Genomic DNA, 14,510 nt, shown 5'->3' on the forward strand with positions numbered 1-14,510 from the left:
TATGCAAATAAATTCCATTTATGCTGCACAGTTTTTGGCTGCTATTCCTCGGAATCCATATTGTACTAATGCTGAAGAGTATACATTTAGGATGTACTCTTAGAAACTTAAAATATAACTTCAAATTCAAAACATATATATATATATATATTTGTCATGAATTCATTATATATATTATATATTTAGTGAATATAATATATATTTATGTGTGTGTGTTCACTAAAGAGAAAGGGAGAGGGTCAGGTGTTCATTAAGGTCACCTCACATGGTTTAAAATAATTTATATGGGATAAATGTTATTTTTCTATTCAAGCCATAAAGCATACACTCAGTTCTTAAATATTTTCTGCTTCAGATCTCTGTGACATGGTCACACACGATATTTTTCTTTAATGGTACACTAGTTGATTTCACATATGGTTGATGGTGAGAAGGTCAGAGAAATGTCCTGAGATGAGTGATATTTGGAAGATTAACCTGCTGTGTTCCCAGATTCAATAAGTCAAGGATAAGGCTGACTTGTAGCAAAAATATCATCACTCAGAGGTAGCCAGCCCATTGAATGACTCTCAACTAGGCTTATTTGCTGTGCCAAACTGAAGAGGACAACAAATCTTCAGGCTCCCTTGCTATGAAGTGTTCATAGAAGTTACAGACTGGTCAAGAGTAAGAAGCTTCTGTTCTTAATTATTCTATTAAAACAGAAAAATCAGTTTGCTTTTAGCAAAACCAAGAAAGGTCATTCAACTGTAAATGAAGTTGCCCAAGAGTACAATTGTAATTATCCCAGAAACATAACCATGATTCTGGACATCCAGTAACCATTGCTTACTGTGTAGCACACATAAGCCATCGAGGAAGGAGAATTTCTACATTTTTCTCTACACGCAGGGGGAAATGATCAGACTGACAGTCACATATATAGCATAGATTCCAGTGACTCACAAACAACAACGTTCACAGTATATGTTAAGAGGCTTTCTCCATATTCCCTCCAATGAGGCAGGACCAAATTATCCTATGCTGTGTCATAAACAAAAAGGACACAAAAATAAACTCTACAGAGATGTTCAATTGAGAGATGGTTAAAACCTAATAATTCCAAAAAAGGAATGAGAAAGAAATGTTGAGACATGACAATGAAGGCAGGATATTTTAAGTAAAATATGTCAGGCAAACAAGAAAATCTTTTGGAGATAGAGCATCTGGTTACCAATTTTGAAATGAAAATTGAGATATAAATAATGAAAATTAAAACAAATGCTTGACCAATATGTTAAGCATATTTTGTATATGCTTAATCTGAACAATAAAGTAAAAGAGTTCTCTTCAAGTGCGTGAAGATGACCCAAGAATAATACGGAAAACGAACACAGAGGACTGAGTCCTAATAAAAAGAAAAAGAAAAAAATATACAGAAAAAGAAGTTTGACATGAGCAAGTAAAAGATCTGTACAATAAGAACTTCAAGACTCTGAAGAAAGAAATTGCAGAAGACCTCAGAAGATGGAAAGATCTTCCATGCTCATGGATTGGCAGGATTAATATAGTAAAAATGGCCATTTTACCAAAAGCGATCTACAGATTCAATACAATCCCAATCAAAAGAACAATCCAATTCTTCAAAGAGGTAGACAGAACAATTTGCAAATTCATCTGGAATACCAAAAAACCCAGGACAGCTAAAACTATTCTCAACAATAAAAGGACTTCAGCAGGAATCACTATCCCTTAACTCAAGCAGCATTACAGAGCAATAGTGATAAAAACTGCATGGTATTGGTACAGAGACAGACAGATAGACCAATGGAACAGAATTGAAGACCCAGAAATGAACCCACACACCTATGGGCACTTGATTTTTGACAAAGGAGCCAAAAACATCCAATGGAAAAAAGATAGCATTTTCAGCAAATGGTGCTGGTTCAACTGGAGGTCAACATGTAGAAGAATGCAGATCTATCCATGCTTATCACCCTGTACAAAGCTTAAGTCCAAGTGGATGAAGGACCTCCACATCAAACCTGACACACTCAAACTAATAGAAGAAAAACTAGGGCTGCATCTTGAACACATGGGCACTGGAAAAAATTTCCTGAACAAAACACCAATGGCTTATGCTCTAAGATCAAGAATCGACAAATGGGATCTCACAAAACTGCAAAGCTTCTGTAAGGCAAAGGACACTGTGGTTAGGACAAAACGGCAACCAACAGATTGGGAAAAGATCTTTACCAATCCTACAACAGATAGAGGCCTTATATCCAAAATATACAAAGAACTCAAGAAGTTAGACTGCAGGGAGACAAATGACCCTATTAAAAAATGGGGTTCAGAACTAAACAAAGAATTCACAGCTGAGGAATACCGTATGGCTGAGAAACACCTAAAGAAATGTTCAACATCTTTAGTCGTAAGGGAAATGCAAATCAAAACAACCCTGAGATTTCACATCACACCAGTGAGAATGGCTAAGATCAAAAACTCAGGTGACAACAAATGCTGGCGAGGATGTGGAGAAAGAGGAACCTTCCTCCATTGTTGGTGGGATTGCAGACTGGTACAACCATTCCGGAAATCAGTCTGGAGGTTCCTCAGAAAATTGGACATTGAACTACCTGAGGATCCAGCTACACCTCTCTTGGGCATATACCCAAAAGATGCCCCAACATATAAAAAAGACACGTGCTCCACTATGTTCATAGCAGCCTTATTTATAATAGCCAGAAGCTGGAAAGAACCCAGATGTCCTTCAACAGAGGAATGGATACAGAAAATGTGGTATATCTACACAATGGAATATTAATCAGCTATCAAAAACAATGCCTTTATGAAATTCATAGACAAATGGTTGGAATTGGAAAATATCATCCTGAGTGAGGTAACCCAATCACAGAAAAACACACATGGTATGCACTCATTGATAAGTGGCTATTAGCCCAAACGCTTGAATTACCCTAGATGCATAGAACACATGAAACTCAAGTCGGATGATCAAAATGTAAATGCTTCACTCCTTCTTTTAAAGGGGAACAAGAATACCCTTGGCAGGGAATAGAGAGGCAAAGATTAAAACAGACACAGAAGGAACACCCATTCAGAGCCTGCCCCACATGTGGCCCATACATATACAGCCACCCAATTAGACAAGATGGTTGAAGCAAAGAAGTACTGGCCCACAGGAGCCAGATGTAGATCTCTCCTGAGAGACACAGCCAGAATACAGCAAATACAGAGACGAATGCCAGCAGCAAATGACTGAACTGAGAATAGGACCCCAGTTGAAGGAATCAGAGAAAGAACTGAAAAGGCTTGAAGGGGCTCGATACCCCTTATGAATAACAATGCCAAGCAACCAGAGCTTCCAGGGACTAAACCACTACCTAAAGACTATACATGGACTGACCCTGGACTCTGACCTCATAGGTAGCAATGAATATACTAGTAAGATCACCAGTGGCAGGGGAAGCCCTTGGTCCTGCTAAGACTGAACCCCCAGTGAATGTGACTGTTGGGAGGAAGGCGGTAATGGGGGGAGGATGGGGAAGGGAATACCCATAAGGAAGGGGAGGGGGAGGGGCTAGGGGGAAGTTTGACATGAAGTGCTTTCAGAAAATTGAATATAAACTGCGTTGAATGTCATTCTGAAGACAGCGCCTTTAACTGATATTAAAAACCGTGATAGTTGTATGTGCTTGACACATTGAGGGAAACAAGTAGATTGCTGCCATGTGCAGCACCATACTATAGCCATAAGCAACTTAAATAGGACAATTGAAAAGTTGGAACTGTCTATGGACTTTATAAATATATAATGATCCAATGAATCATCAAGGAATTAGAGATTCATAATACTGACTTGTATAAATCAAATATGGGTTTCCAGGTTATTTTTACTTGGATTTTAGTGAAATATTAGAACATATGTTTTACCAGCCAATGTTGCTACTATTGGGTTAGGTCAACAGAATAGTGGGCAGACTTTTTGAGGGTTAGCTGACTGGGTGTAATAATTCAAATTTGTATATGAATAAACTGGACACCATCAATATTAAGTAAGTACAGTACATATAGGGACACATATATGTGATAAAATTGAAGCTATTCTACTGATTAGAGACAGTGACCTGGTTCAATCTTGTTATAATTCATTGCTAACAATTTAAACACAGGTGTGCACATACTACTTCTACCCCCAACACACAGTATTATACAGACAGTCTCATCAAATAGAATGAGATATGCCTATACTGATGATCCTATGACTTCAATATCTGGTCTATTCTCTTGAACATGATTTCTTTCAAATTCAATATAATCCTTGTTGTACCATCGAGAAAGGCAGCACTGACACCTGTTCTTTACCTCATCCTGCTGGGCAAATGTCCCAGTGTGGAGTCAGGGATGCAAGATTTCCTGCTCTGTTAAGTATGAAATAGCATAGAATGGAATTCAAAGGTGCCATTTTTCTGGTGTGACTTATAAAGGCAGAGCCCTGCTTATTCCAGCACAGACTTGGGAGAAACACCAGAGCCTCCTCCAAGATGCTGGTGGTCCTGTTCACAGCGGTCTTGCTGACCCTGAGCTATGCTCAGGAAGCAGGTGATGGTATGAGAATATGGTTGTGGGCACCATGATTCTTTTTAAAAGAGACAGCACTGCAGGACAGGAGGGAGATGGGACAGAGAACAAGTTATGAGAGATAAATGAAAACACAGAGTCTTTGGCTTTGAAAAATGGATAGTCTCAGTTTTGAAGACACTATGGTAGTTAAAATAAACTATGTGTGCCAGTAACCTTGGTGTGCAGTACATTAAGGGATGATGACAGAATGAAAAACATACCAGAGCCGTTCTTAGGATGGCAAATGAAGTAATACAACTGAAACTTTTGCATAGAGAAATAGAATCCTCCCAATTTTCATTTTTCCACACCCATTTTATATTTAACGGTGTTACCATTTTTTGTTCAATCATTTACTCAGATGTTTATCCTTTTCTTGAAAAGACATCAAATTAAACATAAGAACTAATTAAAGAAGAAGATATAAAAGTTATAAATTATATAGAGATAAAAGGATCAGGATTGAGAAAGAGATGATAGATAGATAGATAGATAGATAGATAGATAGATAGATAGATAGATAGATAGATAGATAGACAGATAGATAATGACATATCTGTGTAACCAATGAGATTCGAGGGGCAATGGAGAGGACCAAAAGTGAAGTTTATTTTGTGAGTTAGTGGTTGACACGCAGAATAGTAGTCAGCATTGGATGCTACCAATTGCTGCTAGCTGGTCATTTCATAGACATTGGCTAAAACTTCCCTTAAAATTGACAGATCATGGCTAAAATCTCTTACCGCCTGTAGGATGCTAGTTGCTTTTCTGACCTCACTTTTGAGTCTATCCTATGCTTTATTTCCCAATGGCCAACTGTGAACACTCTTTCCCAATAATATCAAGCAAGCACCAATGAATCTTCAATCTTGTTACTTGCCTGTTAGCAAGGAGGATATTTTCTATTAATTACTTATATTTCTAATCCACAATGTCATTTCTCCTTTTAAGAACTGATGAATGTAAATTTGAAAAATTTCAGGCAAAAAATCTCCAACTTTTACACTACAGAGCATTATCTGGGGGAGCAATTAATTTGGAATAAGCCAGAGGGCAGGCCTCACTGAAAATAGGAGCAATTTAACGTTTCCATCACAAAGATGTGGTGGCTAGGAAATAAAACTCAGATACAGTGTTCTGATTTTAACTCCTCTATGGTAAGAAAAGGTCCTCAGTGTCTACACACAACGTCTTGTTGCCTGTGTTTTAGTTTATTTCAGCAAGAAAAGCACAGGAAAAGCACAGTGTCTCTTTCCTCTATGACTCTATACACAAAATAGGAAAAATGTATGGAGCCCAAAGATTATAACCTGTGCTGAATTTCTTCATTTAATACTGTGTAAGGTTACATTTGGACTTGATTTTTACCATGAAACATAGTGATTTGATTTAGATTCACAAAAGTCAGTTTGGTCTCACAATGCAACGGGCAAACAAACTACCATGGATAAGATGATTTCTTTGTTTTATTTTTGTCTAAGGACAATGACTCTTATCATTGTGGCAAGCATATTTAGCATTGATGCATGCATTCCAAGACCATGTGTTATGTATAACTAAGTTCATTGATCATTTTCTTTATTCGTTTAGAACTTCAGAGCCTAGACCAGACACCAAATCAGAAACCACCTCCACCAGGATTCCCACCAAGACCACCTGCTAATGGGAGCCAGCAAGGCCCACCCCCACAAGGAGGCCCACAGCAGAAACCACCTCAGCCTGGAAAGCCCCAAGGCCCACCCCCACCAGGAGGCCCACAGCAGAAACCACCTCAGCCTGGAAAGCCCCAAGGCCCACCCCCACCAGGAGGCCCACAGCAGAAACCCCCTCAGCCTGGAAACCAACAAGGCCCACCCCCACCAGGAGGCCCACAGCAGAAACCACCTCAGTCTGGAAAGCCCCAAGGCCCACCCCCACCAGGAGGCCCACAGCAGAGACCTCCTCAGCCTGGAAACCAGCAAAGCCCACCACAAGGTCCCCAATTCGGCAGACCACAGGGATCTTTCCAGAGTTTGGGTCCTCAGTAAACCAGAATCCTCTGAAAGGTATGACTCATATTTTTCATCTTGCTGTGTTGCAGACAACTGAACTCTATTTTTTCAGGGTATAGAAAGTAACCAGCCTAATATGTAGAAATGACATTATCCTTAACCCAAAAACATATCTGTATTAAATATTTAATGATATTTCCATGAGAGAATATATGACTTTGGAAGAATATGTCCTCCAAATTTTGTCTTCCACAGTTATTGCCATGTCGTATATGTTTCTGGCAAGAAGAGCCCTTTTCTTCCTAAGGTCCTTTACCTCATGGCTGGGACTCATGAATTCATAAGGATACACAGATCTCATCATGTTCTTCATTCTTGTGTTTGTTTTCTATCTGCATGTTCTTATTGCTTATTATTGACATGTCATGTTCTCTCTGTAACCTGTCTCCACTATGTTTTATTTCAGAAAGTGAGTAAGAAGTTCTCTCCCTCCTGTTTTTCAACTGTCACGGCAGGGTCAGAACTGGAGATTCACAACATTAATAAAATGATCAACCTGCAACTTCTGATTGCTGTCTTTTTTTTTTTCTGGATGGAATTTCAGGACTGAAAATAATACATGTGCTCAACCCAGTCTTATAGTTTGCTCTTGCAATTTAGTTAAGCAATTGTCCATAATCCAGTTACCTGGCACAAGTATTCTCCTGCTTTCCCTTGCCTGGTCTCTAAAACATAGTGGGTTGTAAATTTTATTTACATTTTAAAATAACACGCTGATAATTTGGTATATTATAGCATTGTAGTATACTTGAGCTGAACCCAAATCAAAGTATAGACCTTAGCATATCCTTCAGAATATTTAAAAAGTTTAGACAGATTTGTTTGAAGGGACACAAGCCAGCTTGATCTTTGTGAGTGTGGCTTGCCCTTCTCCCACATAATTCTACCATGCTCAAAGTTGTTATATTACATTCTTAAAGCTTCCCCTGCCAAAGCCATATTTTGTCACTTCCTTCTGTGGCTACCAACGTCTACCTATCAATTTATTGAAGTCCAGAAGAAAAAGCTCCTTCAGTTCTCCTATCATGCACAAACATGTCACTGTATCCTAACTCATTCTACCATAGACCTTGTGAATTCTCCTCTTAAAAATATCACTTTCATGGTCATTTACTGCTCCTTTTCTGCCTGAATCAAAAGCATCATTTTAATCCTCTCTTAATAGTTTATTAAAAGATAATCTGTCCATGAAAACTGGTATGGTTTCATGGGTACGCTTTGTTTCTAATCTGGCATCCAAAGAACCCTCTAATTCTCCTTTCTTGCTGCTGTGACTCTGATTGATAATAATGGTATTCAGAGCTTTTCATTTTCTGTAGAAATATAAAATCCATTTCTCTAATGTAAAACTTGTCTGGCTTATATTCTTATGTTGGCATATCCTGTTAATATATTGGCTGATTCAATTCCACTGTTTTGTTTTGCTTTATAACCCAGTATCTCTCCACTGATGTCATTCCTTTCTCATTAATGATTAGAAAATTTGGAGTCAGTAGAGGACAATTGATTCTATATCTTGAGGTTTACACAATGGAGTACTGCTAAGCTATTAAAAAAATGACTTCATGAAATTAGTGGTCAAATGAATGGAACTAGAAAATGTCATTCTGAATGAGGAAATTAGTCAGAAGAGAACACACATGGCACATACTCTCAGATAAGTGGATGTTAAGTAAAAAGCTCAGTATACCCTTGATAAATCTCAGAGATCGTATGTTGTAGAAGAAGCCCAAAGTTGGATGCTTCAGTCCTACTTAGAAGGGGGGTCAAAATAATCACAGGAGGTAGAGGGAAAGAGGAACTTGGGGGAAGAGAGAAGGGTTAGGTGGAAAGGGGTGGTCAAGATCAGATTTGTGTGGAGACGTGGCAGATATAGAGAGGGTGAAGGAATTGATTAGTGTTGTCATTAACCAAATACATTTTGTTCTGCCACATGATAGTAACTCTTACATAAATGGTTCCTTAATCCATACTGCTAGTATTAGTTCTAAATAATATCTCACTTTTTTCATTCTGAATAACCAGCATTTTTAGTACATTATAGAACACTGTATATAACACATAAACACATTGTCTTTTCTCTTATTCAACATCTTGAACCATTTCTGATTTAAACATTGTGTATCATATGCTGCCATATTTGGAGCAATAGTTTTAGTTTTATCCCTTTTTTCATATGTTTATTTTCTCATATCTGTTGATAGGCAATTAATATTATTCATCTAATACAGAGGTTTATTAACCTAAGCAGCTGTTATTTTCACATTACACTTGTATAAATTTCTTGTTATTGCTCTTGTTAATACAAAATATGTTTCAATATGTGAATTGATTTGTTGAGGTAAAATACAGAGGGGCAAGAGACTGAATATTTAAAACCAACCTTCTTGAGTGTGGATTACGGTGTCTCCCATTCTTCATAAAATTATCTTTGCCATGGTTTTAATTATCAGTAGGTGTTATATGTCTCATTTTCTTTAGACTTGTTTGGTTTTGTTTGATTTATAAATTCATATGGGCATTGGATGGAGATAGGTTACAATTTGTGAAGTCTCCCAAGATGTATTAAAATCTGAGAAGGTCTGGATATTTTTAATATTTGTATATAGGATGTTCTTATAAGGTCCTGAAATATCCTTCAGATTATGACCATAACCATCTGTAATACTGAAGAAGCTGTATGACAGTTATTCTCCTGCTTCCTAAAACTGTGATGCTTCAGTATATTTCCTTATGTTGGTGTGACACCATAAAATCATTTTGTTTCTACTTCGTAATTGCAATTTTGCTACTGTTATGTATAGTAATATAAATGTCTGTTGTATTTAAGATCTTGGGAGAACTACATAAAAGAGATATTCAACCAAGAAATGGGTGGCAGCCTACAGGTTGAGAACAGCTGCTATATGGACACTGTACCAGGATAAAAGTCAAACACATGCTATCTTAACTTTCATATAAATAGAAAGAACAAAAGAAGGTCCATGCTCACCCATGAGTTGGTATGGAAGTAACATCATGGTGAAAAATGAACCTTGCCTTATGTTAATTCTAGTAAATGTCACCCTGTTTTTGCCCACTGGTCAACATTCCTTCATTATCAGAAAAGAGTGAAAGAGATTAATGCATCATAAAAAAGATATCCACTTGGACACAGGTGATGGAAGACCTAACAGCAAAAATTATCATTTGTAAAGTCAGGAGTAAAACAGTGCTAAGCTACCAGGTAAACTATGCATGATGAAGCCCCTAGGTATCTGCTTATCTGAGAATACATATATAACAATTATATGCATCTAATAATAATTGAATTCTACATATAGAAAGATATGAATTATTTAGTTCATATTAGTGGATGATGACCCCAAAACACTTTGAAGACCAACATATTTGGATAGTTCATGGCCAAATAAAGTGGGAATTCGGAAAAGCCACTTTTCCATAACGTCTAGTGAATAATATGTGTGTATATCATTCAGTGCTTTTTTCCTATGGTCCAATATGCTCTCTACTTCTGTTGCTAAATTTATTGTTTTATCATATTTGAGTATTTGTAACATAATATTGATTTTATGATATTTATACATTATTTTTTACTTATACAAACACCAATCTGGACTATCTCTGTCCCCTTCACTTATGCTGATATCAGCACATAACATTCATATGATTTTGGCCTCTGCCAATGAAGATTCTGTTTCCTGAAGTTAAAGGAGTGGAGGTAGATCAGTTTGTAGTAAAGATGTCTGAATTCTAATTGAGGGCCAAGAGACCAGAGAAAAACTATAGCTTTTGATTGCAAATCTCAAAAATCCTGTAAATGTATTGGCTGGGGATTCCTCAAATGCTCTCCTTCTCCCTATCCACAGAGCCAGCATCCAGTAAATAATTGTTAGTACTACAGAGTCTATGTAATCCTATTCATGCTATCAGTGTTCTACCCTCTGAGACATTTCAGAAGAAAAATTGAATACACTCCTTGGAACTGTGTTGGACTTGGATTGTCTCAATGACTACATCCATAAAAAGGGTCAGAGAGTAAACACACTGAATTTATTTATTTAACCTCTTGAGAAAGGCAAGTCCACTTAGAGAAAATAAGGTCCATAAAAATTCTTTGGTTAGGACTCTATTTAAAATCATAGTGTTGAGTAGATTGTGAATAATTTTTATGGTTTAGTGTCTCTGAAAAGAGAAAGCATTAATAATTGATCTGACAAACATATTCCAGAAGAAAATGGACTATTGGTACGTTGAGTTTCTGTGGTGGTAGAGATTGCTGACTCTGAGTGATAGCTACATACAAAGAAAAATGTGCAATGTGACCATGTTCCTCATTCTCTGAGATCCTACATTATTCCAAAACAACTAAGGGAATTGGAATAAAGTGCTGCATTGTGTCTTCACTGTTGTGAAGCAACATCTTGTAGAAATATATAAGGTAAAGTATAGTGTCTTTGACAAATGAACTCTATCCTCACACAGTTTCCAAATTTCTTGACCTTGTTAACAGATAGGTAGTGTAAAAACTCTCCCATCTGGAATAATGATTTTTGCGGTTTAACAGAACCAATGAGCTAGGAATCAATCCAAAATGCGACCTATGGCTCAGACAGCTTTCTATGAATCAAAGAGTTATTGTCTCCATTAAGGCAATGGAGAGAAAACTGAGTCTTGTTGCCAAGGTCTTACATGCTGGAAACAAAGCCTGGAGAGGCAATAGAATTGAGCAGTTCTCATGTTTCCAATGTGGCCAAGCCAACCTGAATGATGAGAGATAGTTCTGAGAAGTTGATTTAGCAGTCTTATCTACTATCACAGACTCATAAGCTATGCTTGGAAATGTGTGTGAACACACACAAAAATACACACACACACACACACACACACACACACACACACACACTGCTTTTTCTCCCAAGGAAGACATGATAATTTGTACAGATTTTAAGCATGTGGGGATTTTGATAATTTGATAATTTGGTTGAACATCCATAGACAGTAGAATGCCTAAACACTGTCTTAGTGATTCTACATACATGCTGTTGTTCTCATATTCAACTCTGCTTATACGAGCCCTCAGTTCCTGAAGTGAATTTCCTCAAATTTCCAGTAAAGCTTAATTTTTTTACACTGAAGAAATAGATGGGATTTGCATTTTTATGATTCTGGGGAGACTTTTTATCATAAGTAAAAATTCTTTCCAATTTCTGGTGCATATGCCTACATCAAACATAGTGAGTGAACATCACCTGTAACTATTCAGATTGTGATGTTCTTGTGAAATCATTTTGTACCAATGTTTTTCCTCATTATTTTTACACTTTAATTAGAAATATTGTATTAGTACAAAGTTATGGTCTACTGTAATGACTCTAAATTCTCATTTAAAAACCCATCTTGGGACTCCAGATTGGTGCTTCTATTTATTTTCTAGAGACACTAAAGAGAGCAGTAGATCCTCTATCATATACATACCAGGAAAAAACGCCTAACTTAATGAAAAAGAGGAAGACCATTCTGACACTACAGAAACTACTTTTTTGAGGCAAATTTATAAGCATTTTTTAAAAAAATCTGAGGTTTTAAAATATTTTACAATTAGCATAAAATATAGTGGCTCAATGACAATCTTTAAAAGCAGGTGACAGATAAACTTTGCTTGAAGTAAACAGTATGCCCATGGACTTGGGCTTTGGGCAGGGTGAAAATCCTGTACATGCACAACACAAGTTAGACCATCATCATTTGTTGCATTTACTTTCTCTTTTCCACTGTGTGGTTTTGGAGTTTTGTAAACCATCAAGTCAAGTGCCTAAGCAACTAGGACTGCAATCTAAGGACATGGAAGTATCGTCTGAGGAGCCTGTTTTATTTATTTATATATATATATATATATAGCGGAGGACATCTTGTCTGGTCTGGCTACAGTGTAAGATGATGACGCCAGTCCCGTAGCGAGTTAATACTCCTGAGAAGGGGATGCCATAAGAATTGGGAGTGGGTGGTACACCCTATCTGAGAAATAGGGAAGGGAATGTTTTTACACTCCCTATCTGTTAACAAGGTCAAAAAAAAATTGGAAATTGTGTGAGGATAGAGTCCATTTAAAAGACACTATACTTTAGTTATGTGTTTATTAAGTACCCGCCAGTTGTATTTCTATGGTTCTCTTTGTTGTACCGATTTTTACAATGTATATATTATTTCAGTATACTTATATTTTTCTAATTACTGTCACTAGCAAATTCACGTGACTGTTCACTGTGTTTTGCACTATAATCATTTGTACAATACTTACTCTTTCGTCCTATTTCTTATTTGGGAGTCTAGAGGATTCTCTCTAGCTTTATAACACAATTGTTGTCTACTGTGGCCCCAGCAATCCTTTCAGGTTCAAGAGACAACCATTCCATATGGAACAGATCATCATATGGCTTACATCCTGCTAAACATTTTTCTGTTATCATATAAACTTTTACATTTCATACTGTTATATTTTCTGAATCTCTGAAAGAAGATCCAAGTCACAGATATTATGCCAGAATAAAGACCATTCCTTCTACCAAAACAAAGAGCTTGCTGGGGTCATCAACACATCAAAATGATGATGACCCCAGAAAATTTCGAGCAGGACTTCTTGTATGGAACCATAGGAAACTCTCCAGAAGGATAAGATAATCACTAGTGTGATTCATAGAGGCCAAGTCCCTGACATTGTTTTATTTATTTATCTTTGGAGTAGGTAATCTAAAACCTCACTGGTGGGTATAGAAATGCACTAGACAGACTGCAATTCTGAGTCATGAATGAATAACCACAGATTGGGATTCCCAGAACAGATGGTCTAACCTGAGACAAGATATTTCCCAATCCTGTGGCTCTCTTCAGACTGTTCCTCTGGTGGGGGCAGATGTTACTGTCATGTTACTGTATTTTGAGGTCTGAAGCTTGTACAGATTGCTTATGGCCTAGTTTCATGGTCTGTTCCTGGAGTGGATGAGCTGTATACTAGTTTCTAATCAGAGACATATACAGAACTGGAAAGACTGCTTCAATATCTTGGTCTCTCAACAGCCATGCATTTTTCTCATTGTGAAAGAGAGTCTAACTCTGCATCTCAGTAAACAATCTTTGTTAAATTTGCCAATTCCTGCTTTGCCTTGATCACTGAAGTGACTTTTAACAGGAAAATGAATAGCAATAGTGTCAACAAACATGGGCTTCCAATCAGTCAATTACAGCAAGTCATTTGGCCTTGGAAGAGATTTAGAGTAATATCATCCCCATAATTAGACATTTGAAGACATAGTTGAGAAATATACATGAACTTCTTACTAATTAAATTTTACTTTATTTTTGTATAAAATTTGTTTATTCCACTTTGGAATTGTCCCATGATTCTTAAGTTAATATATATGCAAAATCATTATATATTTTAACATATATTTATATATAAGGAATAAAATTATTAGCGTATACTCCTTATATTACTTACATCATTATATGATAGTAATCTTTGTATAGGATATATAATGCCTATCTATAATCTTTGTACATACATAAGTATACTTAATGTGTACAAACACACACACACACACACACACACACACACACACACACAGTCTTAGAGAAGGCTGACAGAAAACATTTGGAAGGTGTTTACCTTGGGCCATTTCTTCTTTATAACCACCTTTGTATGAATATGATAGGCGGTGATGATATTGATCATAACATCGTTGCTATTATATCCTTCAGTCTACCATGAAATGACTGAGACTTAGAGCAAATCTTTCCTAAACGTTGTCAATGGTATCAGTTGCTAGATTTCCATGA

General features: G+C 36.9%; 1 protein-coding gene across 1 annotated transcript; it reads left to right on the forward strand.

Annotated features, from left to right (window-relative positions):
* Positions 1–4,544: 4,544 nt before the first annotated feature.
* LOC120093139 (acidic proline-rich protein PRP25-like) lies at positions 4,545–6,650 on the forward strand. Its single transcript, XM_039108536.1, has 2 exons — positions 4,545–4,602; positions 6,214–6,650. The coding sequence occupies exons 1-2, from the start codon at positions 4,545–4,547 to the stop codon at positions 6,648–6,650; spliced, it is 495 nt and encodes a 164-aa protein (XP_038964464.1).
* The last annotated feature ends 7,860 nt before the right edge of the window (positions 6,651–14,510 follow it).

The sequence above is a fragment of the Rattus norvegicus genome, chromosome 4 (genome assembly GCF_036323735.1).
Source record: "Rattus norvegicus strain BN/NHsdMcwi chromosome 4, GRCr8, whole genome shotgun sequence".
NCBI lineage: Eukaryota > Metazoa > Chordata > Mammalia > Rodentia > Muridae > Rattus > Rattus norvegicus.

Excerpts from the sequence above, each read along its gene's own strand:
- LOC120093139 (XM_039108536.1), top strand. The coding sequence starts at position 4,545 with ATGCTGGTGGTCCTGTTCACAGCGGTCTTGCTGACCCTGAGCTATGCT. Across the intron at positions 4,603-6,213 it reads GAGCTATGCTCAGGAAGCAG|AACTTCAGAGCCTAGACCAG; the intron begins GTGATGGTATGA and ends TTATTCGTTTAG.